A 26,741-nucleotide genomic window follows, 5' to 3' on the forward strand; every position below is an offset into this window, starting at 1 on the left:
AGAACACCCAAGTACTGATTTGAATGAAACACCCACAACATAGTTTACAGAACAAGGCATCAATTTTAAAACTATTGTTTATTTACATCAAATCATCACAGGCCAGTTCATTAAAAACATAGCTATTTATTTCTCTAAGAAATATTTTGTTAAATCTATGCTAAAACTGTTAAATTACTTAAATGTAAATCTGACAGTCATATGTTGGGTTTTCTGATTTCTTGAACGACATTTTCATGCTCACAGTTTCAATGTTAAAACTGAATGTCAGTTGGAACTAAAATGATGGCTTCTCTAATGGCTGTTAGGCTAGAGGAGGTTCTGCTTTCGAGAGTTCTGCCCAGCAAAGGGAAATGGAAAAAATGAGAACTGTGTTTTATGTACACAATATGGCCTCTTTGTCTCTCGTTTCTGATTTCTCATTTAATTTTCATTCTTTTGGTACTTCATAAGGAAAATTCATCTCAGTAACTGCGCCAATGTCAGTGCAAATAAAGTCCTGGTCACAATTGCAGCCCAGCCAGCCCAGTTCTGACGTGCTCCACCATAGAGTTGCAGTTCCCTTACGTTCGTGGTGACAAAGCTGGAAAAGGACGACACCCTGGCATAGACTCCTGGCCGGTTGGCCACAGCACAACCCAGACCAAAACTTACAATTCCAGCCTGTACCCAAGTGCCATTAGAAGTCTGGCACACCAGAGGGCCCCCTGAATCCCCCTAAAAAAACAAGTTGGGAAGAGCCAGACTGTTACAGAAGTGCATATACTGTATACTAGATAAAACAGGGCACTCAATCAAGGTGAACATGCAAATAAATATATAATTCTTTATGAAGACCTCAAAAGGAGGTCATAAACTTCCTTCAGGTCTCATTAGTGGCAATGTGAAACAGACGTACAATTACAGAGGCATATCCACTTACCTGGCAGGAGTCTTTGCCACCCTGCTGGTAGCCAGCACAGAGCATATCATAGCGAATATTAACTTCCTCTGTGGCCCCGATCTGAAACATTTCCTGGCAGTCTGATTGACCAATGATTGGCACTTGCACCTGCTGCAGTGTCCCCGTCCCCTGCAGAGAGACTAGGCAGAGAGAGTAGAATTGTGATGTTTGAGGAAGCCAAGTTGCATTTCTCCAGTACCAGTGCAGCTCTATGATCTGTATCTCTTACGGCTTGTTATACCCATTACTCTACACTTTATTTAAAGGCTAAAGAGAGTCTTCGGGCCTAGCACAAGTAGGCTACTTCATATCCTAAAAATATAAAACTTCCCACTGCTCATGGTCTATTTAATGCACATTCACCCAGAAATGTCATGTGTTATGTTTATAGAGATGTGCTTTATAAGCAAACTGCACATTTGATAAAATGATGACAGAATGATTTTTTTTTAAAGTCTCTTCCCAAGGCAAATTTCAAGCTATGCCACACTGTCTTCACCATTGTTGAATATAATTACTACCATTAATAATACTACAGTTATCAGGCTCATGCACCTAGCACTCTGATTCAGGCTAAATTAGATATCATATTACACCAATTTTTAAAGAGTTGCCCTTCCTTCCATGCGTCATTCAGAACAGACATTAAAATCCTTCTGCTGACCTTTAAGCATTTACATGGTCTTGCCAGTCTTTACCTCAGCAGTATTATTACTAGGTATGCACCCTTGAGGGCTTTCAGATTAGCTGAAGGCCTCAGGTCAGCCCACCAGCTGACTAAAGATATTGCTGCATATTGCTGCCATGGCCCCAAACTCTGGAATTCTCTTCCAGATGACCTGAGGGCTCTCAATGATTTTAACAAATGACATTCACAAATAAATTGTAGACCTTTTTTTCTTTAAGGCCTTTAATTACATTGCTCTTACTGCATGTTACTAGGGATGAAATGGTTACTGGTTTCATGGTATAATTTCAGACAATATTACCATTTAAATAGTAAATAGCTGATCTCTTGTGAAGTGTTGAGTCAGTTAGCTACTTTGCTGTTAGTGGGACTGAACCCTGGAATACACTGCTACACTATATGGACAAAAGTATTGGGACACCTCAATCACTGACTTTTGGTGCTTCATTCAGTTCCATTGCTACAGGTATATAAAATCAAGCACCTAGCCATACAGTCTGCCTTTACAAATATTAGTCTAAGAATGGGTAGTCTAGTGCTGAGGCGCATAGTGTGTAAAATTGCCAGTTCTCTTCTAACTCAATAACTGCAGAGTTCCAAACCTATGGCACTAACATCAGCACAAAAAACCGTGTGCTGGGCGCTTCATGGTATGGGTTTCCATGGCTAAGCAGCTGCAAGCGTCTGATGGAGTGTTGTAAAGCACACAGCCACTGGACCCTGGAACAGTGGAAATGTGTTTGGTGGACTGACATATCATGCTTCTCTCCCTGGTAGTCTAATGGATGAGTCTGGGTTTGGCAAATGCCAGGAGAACATTACCTACCTGCCTGCCTGCATTGTGCCAACTGACTGACTGCATTGTAAGTTTGGTGCAGGAGTAACAATGCTATGGGTTGTTTTTTTAGGGGTTGGCCTAGACCCCTTAGTTCCAGTGAAGGGAAGTGTTAATTCTTCAGTATCCCAAGACATTTTGGACAATTGTATGCTTCCGAATATGTGGGAACAGTTTTGGGAAAGTACTTATATGTTCCAGCATGACTGTGCCCCAGTGCACAAAGTAAGGTCCATAAAGGCAGAGGAACTTGACTGGTCTGCACAGAGCCCTGACCTCAACCCCAAACACCTATGGGATAAACTAGAACAGAGATTGCAAGCCTGGACCTCTTGTCCAACATTAGTGTCTGACCTAACAAATGCTCTTCTGGATGAATGGGAAAAAATTCCCACAGACATAATCTAGTCTTTTAGAAAGCTTTCCCAGAACAGTGGAAAGGTTTATAGCTGCAAAGGGGGAACCAACTCCACAATAATGCCTATGGAATTATGCCGGGATGTCATAGAAGCTCCTGTAGGTGTGATATGTAGGTGTCCCAGTACTTTAACCACATAATGTATTTAAATCATCATTAACATTGCTTTCTGAAACAACCCAACATTAGCCCATTATAACAATGCTTTTAAAAAACAACATATAAAACAGACTTGACTCTTCCCTTTATGCTTGATTTGCAATGAATAATACTTCCTTGGCTCCACACTCAAGCTCTTACAAGCTCTTTTAAGCAACTGGAGCCATGCATGGGAATGTTATACCAGGTATCTTAACTTTTGCATTTATAAATGTATTCATACTTTGAGTGTGTTTATAGCCTGAGAAACTAACGTCTATAAAGGACCTAGTAGACTACTGTATATTAATTGATTTCAATGGACAGATGTGGGCTAGCCTATCTCCTTTAGATGTGAAATTTAGGGACAATAATAGTAATATGCCAAACAACATCAAGAGTAGCAGCAGCAGCTTTGACCTCTGTCTAGTCAGCATTGTTGTGTGTCTGCACACTTTTATTTACCCCTTTCACATGATGACACATTACAGAAGTTTAGTCACCCAACCAATGCATTAAAATCCAACAGTTGTCCAATTGGTTCTATAATAGTTCCAGCGTAAGAAACACTATACTCCTCTATATTAATGTCGGTTGTTGGGTTCATTGCAATTACCATCACTGTCTTCTTAAGACTGAGTTAAATAAATAAATAAAATTCTTTTTGAGCATTTTCAGCAAATGTTTTACAATACTGCAATAATGCTTAAAACCGTGAACATTTTGGACCCTATAATCATGACATTAAATTTTCATACCATTTCATCTCTAAATTTTACTGTCATGCTCTTTTGTATTTGCTGTACTCTTACATTATGTCCCCTGTGATAGCACTTCTTTTAACTTGCACCTTTCTTTTATTTATCGTTTATGTAAAGCACCTTGTAAATTGTATTTAAGCATTATATAGTGTTTATTATTATTATTATCATCATCATCATCATCATCCTCCTCCTCCTCCTTTACACTCACCCCCATCTCGGATGTCACCCCAACCAGTGATAGTGCACTCTGTACCAGGCGGGAACACCATGTCCGAGTTGGGAAGGCAGATGGGCTGGATGTGGTCAGACCAGGTGACCGAGGAGGACAGCTGCACGAGGGCGATGTCCTGTCCCAACTGTGGGTCTGTGTACCCATAAGGCACTATCACCTTAGTGATGCGCCTTGACATCTCATACGGGTTCCAGCCATTCAGACTTAGCCTCCCCACGTAGATAATGTATGCAGAGGTGTCGGACGGACTGGAAGGGTGGAGGGATAAAAGGGGCAAACTATGAAGGAAGGTCTCACCAGAAAAAGCATCCCATCACTGCTGGCAAAGAGCCAGTAGGCAACTTCATGTAGCATAGGGGTACTTGACTGCTATGGACTGATGTCCCTTATCTGCAAAGTTTTCCTTGCTGGGTGAGGTATTACCTTAAGCATGCAAATCAAACCGAGCCACTGACGACAAATACTAGGAGTCAGATGTGAGTGGCTGCAAGGTACCATATGCATGCAGAACGACACAGTGCAAAAAAAAATTTATTTGTTCCCATTTCTGCAGTACAGCAACATCTCCAGAACAGGAAAATATTCAAACTCACTTTGGGAAACAGTGGGCTGCAGACAGCACCCAGTCCACAGAGATGAGTGTTCCTCCACAAACATGTCCTTGAGAAGTCTGTAGTGAGGAGCACAACCAAGAAGTTTATTAACAAAAGTATGTTCGATGTAAGGGTTACCAATTGTCAATTAACTTTATACACTGAAAGAAACTCAGGTATAAAATGCTTAGGAAGCCATTTCCAATCAAGATTCAGTAACGACAACGCTTAGCCAAGTGCAAAAAGTGCAAAAAGGAAAGAAGGCGTGACTAGTGAGAGATGATACAGTGAAAAAGCCAACATTGCCATGAGGCACTTCATTTAGAACCACAGCAACGTTCTTCTTTCCCGACTTCAAAGTTTTAGTTTCTGTTTATTAGTCAGATAGCTTCTGGCACAAAGGTGGTGAATCATCTGTTAGTTAATTTTGGAAATATTCACATGACAAGGACTTCTAAAGAGCATATATGGCATCTTAATACAGATGTTTAATATAGCTTGGATAATCAGCATAATAAACAGAAAAACAAATTTCTGTAAAGAAATAATGGACTATTTGAAGTATTTCAAACATTAAGTAAAAATCATCTTTTTTCCCTCAAAGCATCTTAGTATTTATGAGCTTTGTATAACAGCACATGTATTGAATGTATCTAAACTGGTTCATAATATCCACCAATTAGCAAAAAGCTAGACACGTTCTCTTAGACTTCCTACTGAAATTTAATTACAGAATATTGCACATCCAATGTTTTGGCAGTGATGACTGAGTGCATAGTGTTTGTTCTTTAGTCAAGGTCTAACACCAACTTGTACCTAAATTCTAAATTTGGAAGGCTGTCAAATATTAAATACTACAAGTGTCAGAGAATGATTCAAAGGCATAGGAGTCATCTAAATCTGTTAGTGTTTATATAAGACTTAACAACACTCTTTGAACCCACCTGTGTTACCTTAAATTGCAATGCGCAAGCCAATTATTTACATATCGCAATTAGATACTTTGATGAGACTCTACAAAGGATATACTAAATAACAGATGCAGCAAGCCAAACACTACATGTATCCTCCCCACCCACCGACAGGGAAACCCCATACTAAAGTGCCTCTAGCGATAACGCCACTCTAAGTTGATCTAACTGCAGCTCTAACTCTGCTCGGCACAGAACTTCTTGAGTTACAACTTTACCAAATGATGTTGTGTAAAGAGAGTTTGCCTAGAACTGAACATAAATGGTAAACACTATTTCTAAAAGCATCTCCCAATATAAACCATGACCAATAGGTACATTAGCCATATTAACTCGCACATGGTATACAGGAATTTGATATACAATCCCTAATAACAACTGATCGCTGATTCTGGGGCAGGCATCAACGTGACCCTTGTGGTGTGACCATGATTATCGCTGAGATAACACAATGTGCATAATGGTGGGGGTAGAGCAAACTACCCCTGGGGCAAGAGAAAGTAGTTCACCGAAAAGTTTGGCATGCAGTACACAAACCAAAGAAGATGCTCCTGAGTGGAGCTACATGATATGGACTGTTAAATATATGGTTGGTATAGCGTAGCGGGTAACAACGCTGTGTCTCCTATGGGGGACCAGGGTTGAAGCACTCTGCTTTGCCAATAAGAGTCCTTGGGCATGACTCCCAACACTACAGTTGCCTACCACTGTAACATGATTGAAAACTGTAAGTCGCTCGCAGAAAGAGCATCTGCACCTGCAGATATGAATAATAAATATAATAATGTCTTGTCACCAGTGATGAATAATTACCATGTCCACAAACAGAAAATCTTGCACCCTGCATTAACAAACATTTAGTATCTGGGTAGTATCCAGATTTTCTTTAGCAAGATTACATGTACACCATGTATTAAAATGTGTCTCCAGTGTATTTTGGCTCTTTTTCTAGTGTGACCTGAAAGAGATCCAAAATACATACCACTACAATAGCATAGGCCATTTACATTGTCTCTGCATCAGTATATTGCATGCTGTCAAATACTGGAAAACAACACCTAAGACAGTTGTCAATATACTCAACAGTGGCAAGGGAGAAGTCTTTCAGCTGCTGTTATTACCACTTCTGTACATAACCACTTGATAAATGGACTATTTGGACACAACAAATAAGATAGTAATAGGTATACTTCCACTGTATATGGATAAAGAAATCGCATACATTTACATTTCTGCTGAATGTGATTAAAATCTATCCCTGATCACACTGTGAATGTTACTTGGGTTATCTGATCACATTGCATTTACACCTGACCTCTGATGCAGTGAAGCAAAACCAAATCATGATCCATTCACCAAAACACATTAGGGCTAGGTGTAAAAAAAAAAAAAAAAAAAAAGCATCAAAAGCCAAGCTTTCTAGAAACTTTAGCTGTTGGGAACTATAACAAAAATTTTGCCAAACATAATTTCATTTAGTTGGGCTTCAAACACAGGACCACTGTTGGCTGGATTTTTTGTTGGACCACTATTAACCCAGCAGGTGCCATTGTCTTATATAGTCACATATTCATTCCCTATTCAAACTATCCAATCTAAATTGAAGCATTTAGAAGTGTGAACAAACTTCATACATCTCCTCTGTGCAAGGTAGACAGCTTATACACCAACACCAGGGATAATTCCATATAGTCTTCAGGCTTGAGCCTGAAGGTTTAGAAAAAAAAAAAAAGCTGCATTTATTTGTTTAACTACTGCATTAGAACTTCTTCATAGCTATCTGCTCACAACATGTATTATACTGGCTCCATGCAAATGCTCTGAACAGCATACTTTATAAAAAAATATTAAATATTACATTACATTTTAAATAATGGAAATAAGGTAAACAGTGTAAATAAGGTGTATTTATGTATACATATTGAAAATATCTAGTTTATGTTCTGTGGATGTTGATGAAAGAGCACATTCAATACCTACTTTTAGTGATTAAACATATGTAACTTCTGTTCTGTGCTCAACAATAGACTCAGCATAAGTGCTTTAAAATTAAAACAACAGTTTGTAGGCAATATGGTGGTCTATTTTAGTGAAACAAGAAAATCTACTAGCACAACTTCCTCCATGTCCCTTGAGCATATCTGCCGGCTATGGTGGAATCCACAAGTAGAAATACATTAGAGTTTTAAAACCTGAAGGCTGTGGAAACTTGAGTGTGCCACACCCCACAGGTAGGTATCTGAAAGTCTGATCATGCCATAAGGCTAAAGCTGATCACATTACAACAGCAGAAAAACAAAAAGGGTGGTGTTATGGCATAATTGGATCAATTGACATTTTCAGATTATTGTCAAAGAACAAAGGTGGCAAAGTTAACAGAAACTGAGGTACTGTGTCATCATTAAGAGGACCCGGACTTAAATTTTGCTGCCACATAGATAAGCAGGCCCAGTGATTGCAAGGGCTTTGCACATAAAAAAAAAAAAATCAGCTCACCCTCGAGTCTTATCCAGTGCTCTATAAGGAATGTACATTTATGACTGAGCACTGTCACCCACATACCTGAATATCCACCTGCCATGGCCAGTGACCTTCAGATGCATCAAACCCACCCACTATCCTGGACTGCAGAGGTGGCCGACCGCATTCTGAAAAAATGAGGGTTGAAGCATGACACTTTTGCACTTTCTACAAATATGTTTAAAGGCCATAACACTCCCCAAAGGTGTTTCTTGTTCTTGACTTAATACCAATACCTTAACAAGAAAAAGCTAAATTCTTTAAATGAACGAAATGAATGACAAATCACTTAAAACTACATATTCACTTAATATGAATATGTACAAAATATCACTGATCATGTTAGTTACAGTTTGTTTTGTTATACAGACTAGTGTACTGTCTGTGTGTGGATCTAAAGTCCTATACAAGAATTTCTGAATCAATGCAACAAAGAGCAACAACCTTAAAGAAGTACAGTGGAAATAACCCTAAATGGAGGGCATCACACCCACTAATAGGAGGACATACAGAGCATGAGGATATGACAAACACAAAATTAAAACCATAACCTAACTAGCTAGCTAATAGAGATGACCAATTTGATTTAGAGATCTGTAATATAAACGAATGATTTACTCACCAAACTTGGCACCTATTTGCTGTATTTAAACCATACATAGTGTAAAGAAGGCATGAGATTCACCTTTCCTACTCTACTAAAAAAAAATAAATAAATAAAAAAAAGGATGTGCTGAACACTAAGAACTGATATTTTGTGGTATTTTCACACAGTTGCAAACATACTACCTAACTTTTTTGCAGTTAGCCGGTAGGTGAGGTACGAAGCAATCTGTTAAACCAATGAAATACAAAGTATTTGCTTTGACATGCATGTGACCCAGTGACACACTAAAATAATACTGATAAGGGAAAACAACTACCACTTCACCGATTGGCCAGTTCGGCAAACAATACCAGAAGGATGATAAATAGGTGTCCATACAGGCATTCTGCCAGACAGAGGACAGGGAGTATTGTTTGAAAGCCCATGTTGCTACAGTTCCAAAGGCTGGCATGCAAGTACAAAGTTTTCTCCTTTGCTGGCCTTCACATAGGCCCCACCTTTCTTAAGAAAACCAGTGTCAATAAGAAAATAAATAAGTAATAACTAATGTGGTTACCAAAGTAAAAAAAAAAAAAAAAAAAAAGAAGATCTGGCTAGTTGCCTGTTGTATTGTTCAGAATAAAAAGTTATTTGTTATCTTTCAGTTTGTGTAGTCTACTTACATTTGTATGCATTATTAAAAAATACATTAAGCATTAAGCATGACTGCATCCTGTGATTTTGATTGTTAAATTAATATTATATTTTGTCTTGTTTCTTTTTAATGTGACCTAGCTAAGGTACTTTTCGTAAATAATCAATTCCATATATAACAATTATAGTAATACGTGATTGTTGGTATAATGAAAAAGGTGGTAAACACACAATAAGGAAACACACAGAGCCAAGCATTTTGGTAAATACTCGAGGGTTTTCAAGCATTCTCTAACTAACCAATAAACACAGTCATAAATCATTAACTTACCTTGTGCCTCACTTGACCAAACACCTTAGAATGGGAAATGAGAGAATATGATTATTGAGCGAAATAAAGCAACAGTTTGTGAATTCACTCTGTTTTAAACTCCAAAGATCACGTTAAACATACCGACAAATACTCACCCACTAATACCAAGAAAGTTGTCCAACAAGAATATTGCATTACGAGTCGAAATAAACAACCTCCTCGCATAACAAGCTAAAACCTTATCGAGTTAGACGCTCCGTAAACAAGAAAACAAATCAGAACACACAGCAGGATTCGTAAATTAGTCGAATGACAGACTAAATAAATGTTGAATAATCCAAGTTTCGGTTTGGAGCAAGATGTGGAACAGCGAAACGAGTTTCGGATAAAAAAAGGAAAGGTTACCTGTAGCGCCTTACCCAATCATAGTCCCTCCTGTTCCCTATTTAGAGGAGCTGTGTGAGCTCCGCCCTTGTGCCTCACCTTTTAGGAAACGTGCTCGCGGCGGAAGTCGGAACTGGATGAAGTAAAGCATCGGACGGTTGAAACCGTTTAGACCTGTCTATATTTCCTTGTCTATATTCCTGTGTATGTTTCCTTGGCCTCTTATTTGATCTCGTACACCCCCCCCCCCCCCCCCAACACCCACACACACACACACACACACAGTTAACGCAATACTTTAAATCGGACTCGCTCTAAGACAGCATAAAACCTTAAGCCTAAGTAGGCTGCTTCTTCACAAAGCCCGAGATAGCTCCATTGCTATTTTTTTCGGAGTCAGCTCTGTTTTTGCGTATAGAATGCCATGAACACCTATTGCCAGTGTTAATAATGTTGAAGTGTGGCAATAAAACAATGGTCTGTATTTTGGGAGTTCTGAATTAATAACACTTAGCTGTGGAGTAACCTTACTTGAATGTTCACCTGTGGGTGGAACCCATGACTACCACGTGCAGAATTAGTTTGGGGTTTTTTTCCCCAAATCTGGACTAACCAGTTGTGCAGCTAGCCAAGCATTCCTGTTTGTGTGGTTTGTGTGGGAGGGTGTCTGGAGAGTATTGGGTATCAAAACTTACAGGCCCAACTTTCTATGCCTCAATATATCTGAGCCCTCTAAATATTTGAGTCTCCTTGGCAATGTGGCCTGCACACAGTGAAGTGCTACAGTCAGTCCGCTTTGACCCATATCCTGCACAACTATAGACATCCCTCATGGCATGTATGTCTACCTCTGCACATGTGCACATGCTGATTTGACAAAACAGGTTTTATATATATATATATATATATATATATATATATATATATATATATATATAGTGACAATCAGATTTGTCATATCATGTTGGAATATGTTATTGTTTTGCACCATATTTCACCCCAACAAGACAGCCCAATAGATTTGTGTGTCTGAGTCACTTTTGATTTCTGTTTTGCTGTTGTTTGCCCTGTTTTGTTTTTAGTCGGGATTTCTATACTGATCTTGCTCATCATATGAATGTAATACTCATGTAATGTTTACTTAGCCGGATTTCTTACTCATCTCTCTCTCTCCCTCTCTCTCTCTCTCTCTCTCTCGCTCGCTTGCTCGCTCGCGTGCTCTCTTTCGCTCTCTCTCTCTCTCGCTCTTTGCCCCAGGTACTGTCTTCTTTCACAGCCCAATTGGAAGTGACAGGAACAGGGGGGTGGAAGGGCTACAGCAGACAGGGAGGGGGACACACCACAGTGTCGCCCGGGGCAGCACGCTCTTGGGAGAGAAGTGAAGGTGGGGCAGCCACACAGAGACAGATGAAGAATGAACAGCAGCAGTAAAAGCAGTGGAGGAAAGTGGTGAGTAAGATGAAAAGTTGCCAGATTCCCCAGACAAAAAGGGAAATGTCAAGTATTAGATGGCCCAAACTGCAGTTGAAAAGCCTTTCGTCGACTGATGCACATGCACTCGTGTGCACGCACACATTTCCTGCTTCAGCAGGTTGTGGATGGAAGCAGTCTCAATCCTGCCTGCTGTTGAATTCATCACATAAGTTGAGCTTTTCTGTTCTTCTTTGTTTTAAGGTTTTGATGAATATTTGCTAAGGCATAGTTGCTATGGTGACCACCCCTTCTCCCCATCCTCTCCCTCTCCCCTCCAAGCACTAAAAAAAGAGAGGAATGGAGTGAGTGTGTGTGTGTGTGTGTGTGTGTGAGAGAGAGAGAGAGAGAGAGAGAGAGAGAGAGAGAGAGAGAGAGAGAGAGAGAGAGAAGCATCGAACATATGAGAGAGGGAGGGATGGAGTGAGAGAGAGAGAGGATGACAGGAATGAACTAACAAGATCCAAAAAAAATTGCATGCCCTAAAGCTATATGAAGCTTTGCAAGCAGATACACAACACACACTTATGCATAGTGACCCACATGCAGCCCAATTCACACACACGAATGCTCTCACACACACACAGACACACACACACACATTACCACTCACACATGTATAGCAACACATGCTCACAAAAACACAGGCACACAAAAACACATAGGGTAGTGGTACAAAGCCATCTCTCGACTATACACCTTATGGTTTGTACACATAGACTGTTTTGTTTTGGGGTTTTTTGGCGGGTGGGGGGGGGGCGGTTCAGGACTGCCTCAAAATGACCTCCACTGGCTGTTTAAATTCTGTTTTATACAAGTACAATGACAATAACGATTTCTTAATCTGTAAATCAGCCCAGATCCCAGAGTAAAGGCATAGAAATGCATGGACAAAATGTAAATATGTTCTCCACTATCCTAATGAGTACATAAGTACACCATGCTTCTGGTTCTACATAAGGTTATTATATTTCTAATATTATTGCATTTGCACTTTTAAAATTATAATGAATTGTATATTATTATCTATGGTATGGTTGTTGTGGTTGCGGTTGCTGGTGTTATGGTTTTCATTATGTTTTTGTTTTTTTTTTCCTGAATCACTGTTATCTTTCCCCATTTTGTGCAGAGGAAGGCAGATCCCAAATACGAGACAAATATGAGAAAGGCACACAGTGGAACACAGTGGTGTGTGTGTGTGTGTGTGTGTGTGTGTGTGTGTGTGTGTGTGTAAGGGCTAGACAGAGATAGGGAGCACAAAGTCTTGCCAACCGGAAATAAAATAAGATGGCATCCCCCTTCCCCCTCAGTTTCCACCTTTCCTTTCCTTTTGAATAGGAGTGGAGGGGTATGTCTCTTCTCAATCTTCTGTCTTTCCATTTACATGTTTTATTATCTACTCCTAAACTTATATTACCCTTATGTGGCTTCATGCAGATGCAGAAATTTTCCCCTTTAAAGAAAACCAACAAGGATATTTTCTATGCTTAGTATCATGCCTAAATTACTATTCACCTCTGGTTAACACTTGACACTGCAGAAGCACTGAATCTTTTGTGATAGGGTATTGGGAGAGAGCCACTATAGTAGGAGAGGGAGAGTGTAGTGGGAGATGGCCACTGTAGTAGGAGAGATAGACTGTAGTGGGAGATGGCCACTGTAGTAGGAGAGGGGGACTGTAGTGGGAGATGGCTACTGTCGTAGGAGAGGGAGAGTGTAGTGGGAGATGGCCACTGTAGTAGGAGAGGGTTACTGTAGTGGGAGATGGCCACTGTAGTAGGAGAGGGGGACTGTAGTGGGAGATGGCCACTGTAGTAGGAGAGGGGGACTGTAGTGGGAGATGGCCACTGTAGTAGGAGAGGGGGACTGTAGTGGGAGATGGCCACTGTAGTAGGAGAGGGAGAGTGTAGTGGGAGATGGCCACTGTAGTAGGAGAGGGAGAGTGTAGTGGGAGATGACCACTGTAGTAGGAGAGGGAGAGTGTAGTGGGAGATGACCACTGTAGTAGGAGAGGGGGACTGTAGTGGGAGATGGCCACTGTAGTAGGAGAGGGAGAGTGTAGTGGGAGATGGCCACTGTAGTAGGAGAGGGAGAGTGTAGTGGGAGATGACCACTGTAGTAGGAGAGGGAGAGTGTAGTGGCAGATGACCACTGTAGTAGGAGAGGGAGAGTGTAGTGGGAGATGACCACTGTAGTAGGAGAGGGAGAGTGTAGTGGCAGATGACCACTGTAGTAGGAGAGGGAGAGTGTAGTGGGAGATGACTACTGTAGTAGGAGAGATAGACTGTAGTGGGAGATGACTACTGTAGGAGAGGGCACTTGTGGACTCTTTAGCTTTCTCTATACCATTTCAGGGGGTTTAAGTGGTGTTCAGTTTCAAAGCAGTTTTGTTTTACTGCTTCCGAACAATCCATCACTTTTGTTTTCCTCAGCAAAAGAAAAAAAAATGCTCTGAGACTTTCCCAGACTTGTTGATTCCATGTTTTTAAAAGGTTCCTATGGACTTTGTGATCAAATTTGCCATATTTCCATTACAATATAGTGAAAAGCCCCTTCCTCGTCAGGATCATGCTGCTTATCTGACCATGAAAATTTAGTTTAATCAAATTTTCAAAGACAAAATATATCAGGTGCTTGAATTTCCATTTTGACGAAAGTAGATCCTTATCCCTGCCCACAAGCAAGGAGCTGATCTTACTTTAGTTATAAAGATTTAAAGGCCTCAAAATGTGGTTGACATCTATGGAGAATTATTATAATTATTATTAATATTTCCACAAATGTACATATTTACATTTACAGCATTTAGCAGATGCTGTTGTTCAGAGCTACTTACAGAAATGCTTGCTTGTCATCTTGAGAAACTTATTCTTAAGGTATTACTACTGGGCTACAAAAAATCTAGGGGTTACCAATTAGTTAAAACCCTGTGAGTACAGAGTCAGTGCAGAAAAATATATATAGTGTAACTTTTGATTTTGTTTAATTTTACTAAATTAGTATTAGTGCTCATTTTAATGCATTTTCAAGAGGTTCAGAGGTTGGTCATCAGTGTGCATATAAAGAAAACAAAGGACTTTATGTGTGTCAAGACAGAAAACTGTTCAGACATGACACATACATGACGTTGCTATAAATCTGCACATGATGGCCTACTTAGAAAGTTTAATATTAATTTATCCATTTCCTCATGGTCTGCTGTTGACTCTCTTCCGTTCCTCAACCCCGTTATCTCTCACTCCTACAATACTCTATTATATCTCACTCCTCCACCACCCTGTTAACTCTTGCTCCTCCAGCACTCTGTTTTCTCTCACTCCTCCACCACTCCATTATCTCTCGCTCCTCCACTACTCTGTTATGTCTTACTCCTCCACAGCTCCATTTTCTCATGTGTGCCTTGCTCCTCTTTCTCTGCCCCTCCTCCCCTCCCTAGCATTAAGTTCAAACTTGACACTGATGTTGACTCACTATGTCACCCCTCTCTCTCTCTCTTTCTCTCTCTCTCTTTCTCTCTCTCTGAGGACAGAAGTGCCTGCAGATGCATTTCTCTCGAGTCCCCTTCCATGTCTCTCTCTCTTTCTCTCTCTCTCTCTCTCTCTCTCTCTCTCCCACCTTATCTAACTCTCTTCCATTCTTTTCCCTGCTATCTCTCCCACTATCACGTATAGTTCATTGTCAACAAAGAGAGTGAGCAGTGGATGCTGAATCCAGGGGTTCAGAAAGAGGTATGACTTGGCCGCTGCTCTCCCTGACCTGACGTAACTCATCATTTGGTAAGTTTTATTTTTATTCTCAGCTTCATTTTCAAGAGTTTGTTGAGTTTGTTGAGCTTATTACCGGGGATGAAGGATAGAGAGACACAGACAGGTTCACGAGACAAGTATGTGAGAGTCGCATATAGGTAGATGAACATAGAGGAGATTGCTTTTTACTCTAAGAAAGGGCTCTAGAACCTTAACGACCAAATGCAATTGTTCTGTGGCCAGTGTATTGTGTTGATGCAACATATGAGTATTTAAATGATTGGCATAATTTTATTAAAAAAAGGTTTTCAGGCCTTCACTGTAATGTCTCAGTTGTCAATATGCATACTATGGTCTGAATTTACTTCAACTGAAGCAACTGAAGAATTCAAAAATGCAATGAATTATAGAAACTTTACAATTGCACAATAAAGGTCATATTGTCGCATTTGTAACCCCAGAAAATCCATGGAAAATTAACCCTACTTTAATGAAATTTGCAGTAATTATATTTTTATGGATACAAGTTTACACTCTAGATTTGCTGAATGCACATTAACTAATGATGTTTTAGAGGATTTTATTTCATTTAATAGCAAATATGTCTGCTGTGGGAAGCACTAAAATCGCACCTTGTATTCTACCTTCAATATCTATATTTTTTGCTAGTGCAGTTCAGTTCCCATTGGTACTGTTTGTATGGTGACTAAATGTATAACACAAGAGGAACTACCCTATTCATATAACAAATTCCATCTCTGTCAGAATGATGCTAATTCACTTTAATGCCAGATGTGTGAATTCATGCTTAAACTCCACTCCCCCCCACCCCCTCTCTCTTTCTGTCTGTCTTTTTCATTCTAACCCTCTTTCTCTCTCTCAACTATTCTCTTCTTGGTCAGGAAGAAAAGGAAACTCAGAGATCAGGAGTCAGAGGTTCAGGGGTTAACGTGTCAGTGGACACTGCTTACAGGGTCCCCTTCCTTGCTGTAGGTTAAGGGGGCTGGCATACAATGTTTGAGAAGGTAACCATGCTGAATGTGCAGAGCAGTTCAAACTGGAATGCATCCAGTGACTGGTACCATCAGCAGAACCCCGTACCAACCCAGCATGGCACAGGTGACATTTATGACCCAGTGCACAGTAGGCTCATTTGTGGAATTGTTACACAAAGATATCTGGTGAAAGCTTTCTGCAAATACCCAAATTAATTCATACATGTAATCATTATTTTCTATAGATACTTCTATAAACATATTTTAAAATAATAATTTATTTTCATTTCTAATCAATATTAGAATGTATAGTATGGGCCATTACTAAATTAAATCATGGGGAAATGTTGATGTAGAATGTCATTCTACCAATTTGTACACATTAATAAAAATAGTCCTACTGGGAACAAAAAGTCATCAGAATCAGTGGTTGCAATAAAAAAAAGGGTCATTTCAAATTAATTAAAAAATGAATGAGTAAATGAATTAATGAATTAATAAGTAAATTAATGAATTAATTAATGAGAAATGAATTAATTAATCAAGAAAATCCTCTTCTACATATTTATGGACCCTGGGTTTAAAAATTTGATCTGATCAAATTACTCCTCATTCTCTCAAACTCCTGCTGCACCCTTAAAGAGCTACCAAGAATCCTTGCTTTACAGCACTATGGCATTGGTTTAAACTGCAAAAAGAACTGAGCACCTTTTATTTTGCACTTGGGTTCAGAGGACTGCCTGGTGTCCTCGGATACAGGGACTGGAGCAGGAGGAGGAAGAGTGCAGGTAGATGAAGGTGAGGAGACACAGCTGCGGCTCCAGCTGAAGAGGAAGCTGCAGAGGAACCGAACCAGCTTCACTCAGGAGCAGATTGAAGCTCTCGAAAAAGGTAAGAGACTCTTTGCTTGCTTGGGTCATCTGTCCTGTGTTTGTGAATCATAGAATTACATTGAATATTGGTATTACTTTAACTGAGTGTTAAAGTGATTTAGTTGGTCTCCTCTATGTTACTACTCTGTATGATCCAATTAATCATCAAGATATCTTTATTATAATTTTACACATTCAAATGTAGGCTTTTCATACATGGTGAATCTGTCATTTTAAAAATATTTTTGATCATAAGTGGTGGCATATCTTTTTTTCATTTTGAGGTGATGTAGCGTTGAACACCTTAATAAACTGGCAATTTAAATTGATAATTGGTTTAATTTATTTTTTAATTAATATTCATGTTAATTCAGCATCAACTCATAAAAGTTGTATGTTCGACAACGTGATTATTCCTTGTCTACGTGAAATTAGAAAGACCGTTCTTGAATCATAATCATTGCTATTGAGGGTATGTTTAATGAGTAGTCAAAGATAAAGGAAAAATTCATAAAGAAAAATTGAGGAATATATTATTAATGACCAGAGCTATCGAATTCCCTAAATTCGAGTTATAGCAAAGCAAACATAACCAAACAAAATTACCAGACAAGATTCGTAATGAATTGAACATGGTTAAAACATTAAGAAGGGGAGGAAAAGGAAATAGATTATTATTAGAGTAACCTGTGATGAGAACTAACTAGGACTGAATAGGCTCCTTAGCAAACGGGAGAAATTAGTTTGATAACTAATCCAGTTCTGATACATAGACATTACAGTAACTTTTCCCGGTAACAACTGATGATGTATGAGAGATGGAGGCCTTACGCTTCGACGGGTTCAACCAGATCCATTGTTCGAGTTACGGAGGGTCCCCTTTTTATTGCCTTGCTGGTTCACAAGAGAATTGGGGCCAGTAGACAAGCAAATGACCCAACTCTTCCAGATTCACTGGACTTGATTCCCAAAGTTGGCTCGGTCAGAGAGCTCCATACATTTGCGTGTAGGCCTTTTCAAAAATGCTTAATTTTTGCTTAAGCAAAAATGTAGGCCATGAAAATGTTGTGATGACCGAATTCGTGATGTTGTGATGACCGATGATGAATACTCACGGTTTGTTTTAAATTGCTTAGTGAGTGGCTGTTGGCTTGGTTTCATTAAACAGCTAAATAACTAATTAACTAATTACACTAGGTAAGCACCAAAGGAGATCTGTTCAGGGTATGTGCATATTAATGTCCTTTGTTTTAACGAGTAGAGAAATTTAGGGCAGAAATTATTTTAAGGAATTCTAAGGAGGTTCATAATGAACAAAGTATATATATATATATATATATATATATATATATATATATATATATATATATATATATATATATATATATATATATATATATATATATATATATATATATATATATATATATATATATATATATATAATTTCATAACTCATGGTCTTTGAATGAAGTTTGCAAACAGTGAAGTATAAACACGTAGAATGTGCGAAGCGATTAAACAGTCACTTTAATTCCTTTGAAAGCCAAAGACTAACTTTGACTAGATCTAATATATTTTGTCTAGTTGCCTAATATAAGATTTACAGTAAATACAACATAACGGGACGGACACGGAACGAGACGGAGGATCGGATGCAGTTGCAAGAGGTAGTTTATCAAGGACTGAAGAACATAACACGGGGACGGCAAAATGAAACACGAATCATATCGACAATAATTACATGATCCAGGGAATGAACACACTAAACACTAGGAAACCATGGAGGATAATAAACAGATGGGAACAATGGAGAACCCACGAACCATGAAATAAATAACCATAAACAAAATAACCGACAAGAAAAGGAGGAAAACATACTTAAATATACAACCTAACAAGAGCACAACAATAAGCAGGTGTAAACAATCACTGACAAGGAAATAAGCAGGTGTAAACAATCTCTGACAAGGAAACCTAAAGCATGGCGGGAGCAAACGAATCCAAGGCCAAAACCAAACACCAAGACAAGGCGCATGTGGAGGTGTCGCCGTGGGAACCACGATGTCAGGGAGGGCGAAACGTGACACACCATTAGAAATGGTTAGCAGTGATGAATAATCAAAAAATAATAATGACCAAGTAATTAAGAAAATAAGGAAAGAAAACGGGACAAATTTTCCAAAATAACAGAACAACAGAATTTGAAGATTACACTAAGATAACCAGACAATACATGACCTTAACACACCATTTGAGGTCATTGAACACCATGTTAAACTGTTATTACTTTGTAAAATTGTTACTTTTGGGAAAATAAGTTTAAAAAAAATTTAAAATTAAAGTCTGGTGGAATTTAGAGTAATAGTTCAAGCAATATAACAGGCTGGTAGAATGTTCCTACATTCCAATCTGTGAATTTATGACACCTAGGATATCCTCATAAAAAGGAGAAAGTCAAATAGCCAGGTAGGGTGATAAGCCCAGAGCTAGTGTCATTTTACGGTTTTTGTTGTTGCTAGGCATCTTGAGTCACAGGGGTCCTGGTCCTGTCTATGGGGAGGAGGTGAGACAGTTCAACCTTACCAAACCATTTTTTAAAATCCGAGGAATAAGGCATAATCTATCTTTGGTATAGTTATGTGGCATATGTTCTGTTTTATTTGGTTGAAAATTTCCATGCTAATATTTTTTTTATTACTTAACAATACTGGATAGAAAATGGGTACATAAAATAGATAATACAGCTGCTTCACCTTGGATGTGTATCCATAAACAAGTATGTTCCTAAGTAAAACAACAAGTTGATTCAATTTAATGATATTCCAAATAACAATATCAGACAGGGTTGAATTGTTGTACTGTTATGTGTGATTCAGGGTTAAATTGCATTAACTGATTTCAAATGGCATCATCATCTTTACCTCTTACACCCACACAGTGCATCTTCCCAGCTGCCCTACTAAATCCTGCCATCACCCCTACACACACACACACACACACACACACACACACACACACACACACACACACACACACACACACACACACACACACACAAAAACAACACACATATGCACACACATATGCACACGTGCACGCACACATTGCTCCTAAAGACTACATCATGGACCAGTGCAGCAGTTATCCCCAACACCCCAAGTTGACCCTCCCCCTCAGTTTATGTCTGGACCAAAATCCTGCTAATTAATGATTCCACATAGAAAGTCTGAAAGCAAAGTTATAAACAATCCACTGACGAGGGCGCTGAGGAAGAATGGCAGATAAAGGACACGTGTGCTGAGGAGCATTATGCATGGTGGTGCTTTTGAAACAAGCCCTGCTTGTGACTGTCATGCATTTGTGACATGAAATTCCAACAGATTCATTTGATTACAGTCCTGTCAGACTTAAGTTTGTTGACATTGCTTCATCTTGCAGAGTTTGAGAGGACACATTACCCTGATGTCTTTGCCAGAGAGCGACTTGCTAACAAAATCGACCTGCCAGAGGCACGGATACAAGTATGTAACTCCAAACTCATAACTTTTAAGTAATTCAATTCTTGGCTGACCTCACCATAAAATCACTGGTGTTGAATCTAATTCAAGGCCAGTCAGGCTCAAAGAGTCTGACTTCATGCTATAGTCTAAAGCCTGGCTCTGTGAGGTATATATAGCCATTCTCTTCTATGCAGTGATTACCTCACAAATCAGTAAAGCAGAAATGACAGCTCATCGGTTTTCACTGCCATATCCATGCAGCTCTCTGCAACCTGAATGATTGACAGGTGTGGTTTTCAAACCGAAGAGCCAAATGGAGGCGTGAGGAAAAACTGCGGAACCAGAGGAAATGCATGGGTGGGACTTCCTGCATCCAAACACACACTCCGCTGACCACCTCCTTTAACGCAACAGTCTATCAACAGCATCATGGCAACAGCCCAGGTGAGTGTGGCAAAATATTTGCATCACAATATGTTTGGCATGTGAGGTAATAAAATGTTCTGAGTAAAAGAAAAGTTAAAGAAATAAGCCAAATATCCTGTATTCTCATAAGGTGATCTGTGATCTCAGTATAATGGCCTTTGAGGGTCTCTACAGTCAGGTGCAGAGTGATGCAAAAGTGTGTTTGAAAGCATGAAAATTTATAATGTTTCTGTGGCATGATGCAGAGACCTTGAAGGCCACTGAGCCGGAGCAAAGCGGATTATTCTGGTTTGCATTAGCAACATGTACCAAGTGGTACAAGAAACAATTTTATAAATAGTAGGTAGGCAAATGAGATCATATATTAAAAAAAAAAAAAGAGAAGCCCCTCATTTGAATATAATGGTACCAAACTCTAACTAGTATTACTATTGCATAATAGTAATAATGCATGATTTGGATATAATGATTGAAACTTCAAAGATCAATATGTAAAAAAAGGCAGGGATGTGTATAAAAATTAAACTTCTGTCTACCCCCTGAGACATTCTCCAGAGGCCTCAAATGCTAACCCTAACCCTAACCCTTGCAATAAAGAATGGGACCAGCTATTCTTTTCAACTAATTCTTGAGTCTGCATCTTTATTTGCTACTTGGATTTACAACTTTAAAGCCAGCCAACTGGGAATTTAGGAATAACACACTGATGTAAAATATTATGCAAAAGTATAAAGTATATACTTCTGAGTAAAGCTATTTCTAACAATCTGTCATCTATGTGCATATGTGTGTGTTTGTGTGTGTGTGTCTTTAGGCTCCATTCTCAATCAAAGCGAGACAACTCTCCCTAGTTACAGTTCCCTGTCTGTATATTCAGGAGTCCAGGTATATCATTAAAAATAATATTTTTCATCAATTAAATGCATTAAGCTGTCTTGTTATTACAGATGAATAGCAAGATCTTATGCACACATATATGTACTTATTAGTCTATGATTTATTAATCTTTCAAATATTCTGTGTGTGATTATATAATGAATATTCATGAGGAAGGAAAATAGCATTATAAAAATATTCATGTCAGTGACTTTTAGCAGTTAAAAAAGCATGAATGTTTTTTTTTTTTCTCTTTCGTCCCTTCATGACTTAGAAGTCCATGTTACTTTCGAGTGCTCTCTTGTGGTCAGAGCAGAACTAACCCAAAACAATCACTAATTACTGAAATGAAGTCAAAATCCAGTGTTATAGACTTTTGAAACATATTTTCTTTTCTCTACACCTCTCTCTCCCCAAACCCTGATTGCACACCTTGTTTGTGGATTTGTTTTACTGTGCGGAGTTGACTTTTATTTTGTTCAGCCAGGCCCTCCTCAGACTGCCCCATCATATCCATGCATGCTCCCTCCCTCTCCCTCCGCACCTCACTCCTTTGAACCCTCATCATACCCTTCTCCCCACCTCCCTGCCCCGCCCACAGCCAGCAGCAGCACCGGTAAGTTCCCACCCCTTTTCTCTTTCCTGGGGTTGGGAGGCACCAGACATGGCAGGCTAGGTTTAGCATTTTCCAGCTGAGCAGGTGAAAGGACGAGCAAAGTTTTAAATGCAGCAGTGTCATTGCCCTCTCTTTCATTACCTGGCCTTTCATGTTGTCGGTCTAGAAAAAACAAAGTCATTATATCACTGCAAGCTTTTTGCATTCAAAACGTGTGTTAACAATAGTTGGAGGTGAGGTACATTACAGCTTGTACAACACAAAGTGCCATGTTGCCACAGATTTCCAGTTGTATTTATCACTATATAACTGGTCAATTAACAGTAAAATACAGAAACAATTTCTATGAGCATTTTCTCAGAATGGACTACAAAGGCCATTGCATACATGATGTCACATTTTGCAACGTTGAGCTAGTGTCATTCATTGATTCAGCTGTTTTATCATATAAATACATAATGTGTTTCAACTGTCACAGTATGTCAGTTTCACAAAGGTTCTAGCTTTATATCATTTTTAATGATTAAAAAATGTCTGGCAAAATGAATGGAGATCCCAAAGGTTGTCAGTTCAAACAGCAGATGGTGTAGGGTTTCTATCTCCCTTAAAGACTTTTTTCAGCACAATCAGCAACAAACACAGCCTGCATCTCTCCATGCAATTAGCGCTGCATTCATCTGTGCTGCAGGTTTGATCTCTCCCGTGGTCTCAGTACCCGTCCAGGTCCCAGGGAACGAACAAGGCATGGGCCAGAACCTGGGTCAGTACTGGGCCCAACTGCAATGAGGAAGAAGGATGCGAGGAGGAGGAGGAGGAGGAGGAGGAGGAAGAGGGGGTGACGAAGCTGGGAACAGATGTTAACAGGGGGGTGTGGGGGTTGGGGGAAATTTGCGTGTCTGTTGAACACCACAGAGTTCACTGAGTACAGAGTGCACAGAGTGCACAAGGGGGCAAGGTGCAAATAGCATCAGTCGAGAGTCATCCACACTGTGGAGGTGTTGAGACTAACCCTGCCCAGCATGCTGCCATTAACACAGGTGTTACGATGGACAAACATGTTGCTTCGCATCAGCTGCACTACAGTGCACTACTGGACCAGTTCTATTTCTGCATATTGTGCCATTGAAGAGCGCACAACCAAATCCCTGCATACTTTTATTTAGGATGAATATGCACACTTTTGCCAGTTCCTTCTGGGATGTATACTTAACAGGTACATTTATCACTAACTGGAAGTGCGAGCCGTTGCCCACTGCCAGAGAGGAATGCAAGAGTCATTTCCAAAAGATCTGTTTAGTTTGTGTGAAGAGCTCCAAAAGTTAAGAAGCCCTTTGAAATGCTTTACAGAAGTACGGTTGACAAACTTCTCTGTAGAAGTTTTACAGAGAGCAGGGCAGTTTCATATAACACTGATTATAACACCGATTTGAACAATAATTATATACTGTGATGACAAAGAAATTCAATGCCCTAATTTAGTATACATGTGAACACTAATACTGTGAAAACCCTTTTTCATCGTGATTTGTTTCTGTCATATTTCATATAGTTTAGCCCTGGCACAAATTATCAGATACAGGCAAGCAGGAATGTATGTAATGAAATGTGATCAATTGTAACGTGGAACGATTGCGAGGCGGACGTACATTCTTAGAAGAGCAAGATTTATTAAGGGAAAATTCATATTCAGAGTTGTTAGAACAGTCAAGTGTCATAGAGCTAACACGTAGAGTCCAGGAATATATAATAAACAACCAGACAAAAGCACACGATGACAAACATTGGCTAGGTTTTTACACACAGAGGCTAGTTTTAACACACGGATGTTAGGATTAACACTAAAATATAGCGAACACAGCATGGATAACAAACAAGCTCCGAGTCATATACAGAGGCTTGGATAAACACAATGACCAGCAAACACAGTCAACAAGGCAGGCTTTACATGCACAGGGTAATGAGGACTAACAATGCACTGGTGATAACTAATGAAAACAGCAAAAACCAAAACAAGGACTGGAACAGGATTGGAGAAGATGATACAACAGCATGATACAGGGAAATCATGGAGACAGGGATGCTAGGATGGGCCATCTGTGACATCAATCTATATTATGGTTGACATCATATGATATTTGTCCTGCTTTTGCAGGGGAACTTCAGAAAATCACACCTTCTCAGAGTAGTTAGTTTACTGCAAATGTATTAACATATTCTTCCTGATGTCAGATAGCTAAAAATTCTGCAAAACGGGTCAAGTGTTCCAGTGTGGATTCATTTGTCTTCAACAACCTGAAGACATTGTATTATATGCTGCCAGCCAATCAGGTTCTTGCACATAAGCGAATGACTATCATTGATTATCAAGGAGCCAATGACAATCACTATTGTTTAACTAATAAAAGCATATTTCATATGAATACATCCTTACTAATGAATTCCCAGCATGGCTGATACGCACCCAACAATCCAAAGCTACTCATTGCTGTTTTAAATGTTACCTCCCCCTCCAAAATAACACATTATGGTGCTTTTATTTTCACCTGTGATCCTCCTGAAAACCTGCAGTGTATATGTCTTATTCCATATTATTATTATGTTTTGTTCTATTCTGGGCAAATATATTTAAATATCAAGATTGAGATTTGTGTAATACTAATATATGGTCATGAAATATGTGTGTGTGTGTGTGTGTGTGTGTGTGTGTGTGTGTGTGTGTGTGTGTGTGTGTGTGCGGGTACTTGTGCACATGCGGTTGGAGGACATGAATGTAAATGTTTTGTCTGTGGAACAGAAATGTGTAAACCCATTTTGTGTATGCATTGAACCCTTTAATAAATCTTTGTGGAAACTCTCCGCTTGGGATTGTGCTTTGCAACATGTAAACGGAAAAATGCTAACCTGGCAAAAAGCCAATTAATACACTGCCTGGCCAAAAAAAAAAAAAAGGTCACACACGTTAATACTTAATTGGACAGCCTTTAGCTTTGACTATGGAACACATTCACCGTGCCCATGTCATCAGAGAAGCAAAAATCCATTGATGGAATATCCTGGTCCTTCAGTATATTCAGGTAATCAGCTGACCTCATTCTTGGGACACATAACATTACTGAACCTAGACCTGACCAACTGCAGCAACCCCAGATCATACCGCTGTCCCCACAGGCTTGTACGGTAGGCACTAGACATGATGGGTGCATCACTTCAGCTGCCTCTCTTCTTACCCTGATGCACCCATCACTCTGGAACAGGGTACATCTGGACTCATCAGACCACATGACCTTCTTCCATTGCTCCAGAGTCCAGTCTTTGTGCTCCCTAGCAATTGAAGCCATTTTTGCCGGTTAGCCTCACTGTCAAGTGGTTTTCTTAAGGCTACACAGCTGTTTAGTTCCAAGCCCTTTAATTCCCTTTGCATTGTTCATGTGGAAATGCTCTTACTTTCATTATTAAACATATCTCTGAGTTCTACTGTTGTTTTTCTACAATTTGATTTCACCACACATTTAAGTGATCACTGATCACATACATTCAAATTTTTTTTACGAGCACATTCCTTCCTCGAAGATGATGTTTCCCCACTGTCCTTACACTTTTTAATAATGCGTTGGACAGTCCCGATTTTAGTAGTTTCAGCAATCTCCTTAGATGTTTTCTCTGCTTGATGCATGCCAATAATTTGACCCTTCTGAAACAGATTAACATCTTTTCCCACGATCACAGGATGTGTCTTTCGACATGGTTGTTTAACAAATGAGAAGCTACTCATTCTATATGAGTATTCTATATCCAGGTGGTGACCTTTTTTTGGCCAGGCAGTGTAGATACTGCTATTAATCAGCTATAGCAGAACTGGAAGACAAGTGTCTGTTTTATATTTTATGTTACGTACCTTATGTTTTGTATTCTATGTTATATTTTGTGCATCAACAATGTTTATTTTTCTAACCATAACTCTGAAAGCTACATATGGAGAAGCCCAAATATAACATATATTAGCTTCAGTTTAGTCTAAATTGACTGATATATTGTACATAGCACACACAAAGAAAGAAGGCAAGGAAGGTGGTGATTTGTTTTAGATGGAAACATTATGACTTGTATTTGTAACTCCCTTTTACGCCATGCCAGCTGCATTTTCTCACTTGGTCTCAGCAGGCAGTTCGGTCTCAAGTCCAAAGCGCCGGCACTCTGC

General features: G+C 39.3%; 2 protein-coding genes across 6 annotated transcripts; one reads left to right on the top strand and one right to left on the bottom strand.

The window, feature by feature from the left end:
- Window positions 1-59: 59 nt before the first annotated feature.
- Window positions 60-10,067, bottom strand: zgc:92313 (serine protease 33). 2 transcript variants are annotated; one of them, XM_081697395.1, is made up of 8 exons: window positions 9,811-10,067; window positions 9,674-9,697; window positions 8,145-8,230; window positions 7,217-7,289; window positions 4,612-4,688; window positions 3,995-4,266; window positions 923-1,083; window positions 60-717 (listed from the first exon to the last, which is right to left on the bottom strand). In XM_081697395.1, exons 3-8 carry the CDS (start codon window positions 8,183-8,185, stop codon window positions 460-462), a joined length of 882 nt encoding a protein of 293 aa, XP_081553521.1. In that variant the 5' UTR covers window positions 8,186-8,230; window positions 9,674-9,697; window positions 9,811-10,067; the 3' UTR covers window positions 60-459. The 2 variants fall into 2 exon arrangements, with proteins under 2 accessions (XP_081553521.1, XP_026888464.2); XM_027032663.3 differs by lacking the exon at window positions 7,217-7,289 and having other exon boundaries at window positions 9,811-10,065.
- Window positions 10,068-15,061: 4,994 nt separating this feature from the next.
- Window positions 15,062-25,363, top strand: pax10 (paired box 10). Of its 4 annotated transcripts, none has more exons than XM_081698121.1 (8): window positions 15,062-15,285; window positions 16,158-16,374; window positions 16,983-17,141; window positions 20,564-20,646; window positions 20,913-21,069; window positions 21,866-21,936; window positions 22,411-22,543; window positions 23,232-25,363. In XM_081698121.1, exons 2-8 carry the CDS (start codon window positions 16,269-16,271, stop codon window positions 23,327-23,329), a joined length of 807 nt encoding a protein of 268 aa, XP_081554247.1. In that variant the 5' UTR covers window positions 15,062-15,285; window positions 16,158-16,268; the 3' UTR covers window positions 23,330-25,363. The 4 variants fall into 4 exon arrangements, with proteins under 4 accessions (XP_081554247.1, XP_026888470.2, XP_081554249.1 ...); XM_027032669.3 differs by having other exon boundaries at window positions 16,162-16,374; XM_081698123.1 differs by having other exon boundaries at window positions 22,415-22,543; window positions 23,232-23,362.
- The last annotated feature ends 1,378 nt before the right edge of the window (window positions 25,364-26,741 follow it).

This window comes from Electrophorus electricus, chromosome 15 (assembly GCF_041902795.1).
Source record: "Electrophorus electricus isolate QZ-2024a chromosome 15, ASM4190279v1, whole genome shotgun sequence".
NCBI classification, from domain to species: domain Eukaryota; kingdom Metazoa; phylum Chordata; class Actinopteri; order Gymnotiformes; family Gymnotidae; genus Electrophorus; species Electrophorus electricus.

What these genes read in the sequence shown, in the direction of transcription:
- zgc:92313 (XM_027032663.3), bottom strand. Translation starts at nt 9,880, where the DNA reads ATGCGAGGAGGTTGTTTATTTCGACTCGTAATGCAATATTCTTGTTGG. An exon ending in CATGGCAGGTGGATATTCAG is followed by an intron (nt 4,689 to 8,144) that starts GTATGTGGGTGA and finishes TCCTCACTACAG; the next exon opens with ACTTCTCAAGGACATGTTTG. An exon ending in GGGTGACATCCGAGATGGGG is followed by an intron (nt 1,084 to 3,994) that starts GTGAGTGTAAAG and finishes CTCTCTGCCTAG; the next exon opens with TCTCTCTGCAGGGGACGGGG.
- pax10 (XM_081698121.1), top strand. Translation starts at nt 16,269, where the DNA reads ATGTTTGAGAAGGTAACCATGCTGAATGTGCAGAGCAGTTCAAACTGG. An exon ending in ACCAACCCAGCATGGCACAG is followed by an intron (nt 16,375 to 16,982) that starts GTGACATTTATG and finishes ACTTGGGTTCAG; the next exon opens with AGGACTGCCTGGTGTCCTCG. An exon ending in TGCCAGAGGCACGGATACAA is followed by an intron (nt 20,647 to 20,912) that starts GTATGTAACTCC and finishes AATGATTGACAG; the next exon opens with GTGTGGTTTTCAAACCGAAG.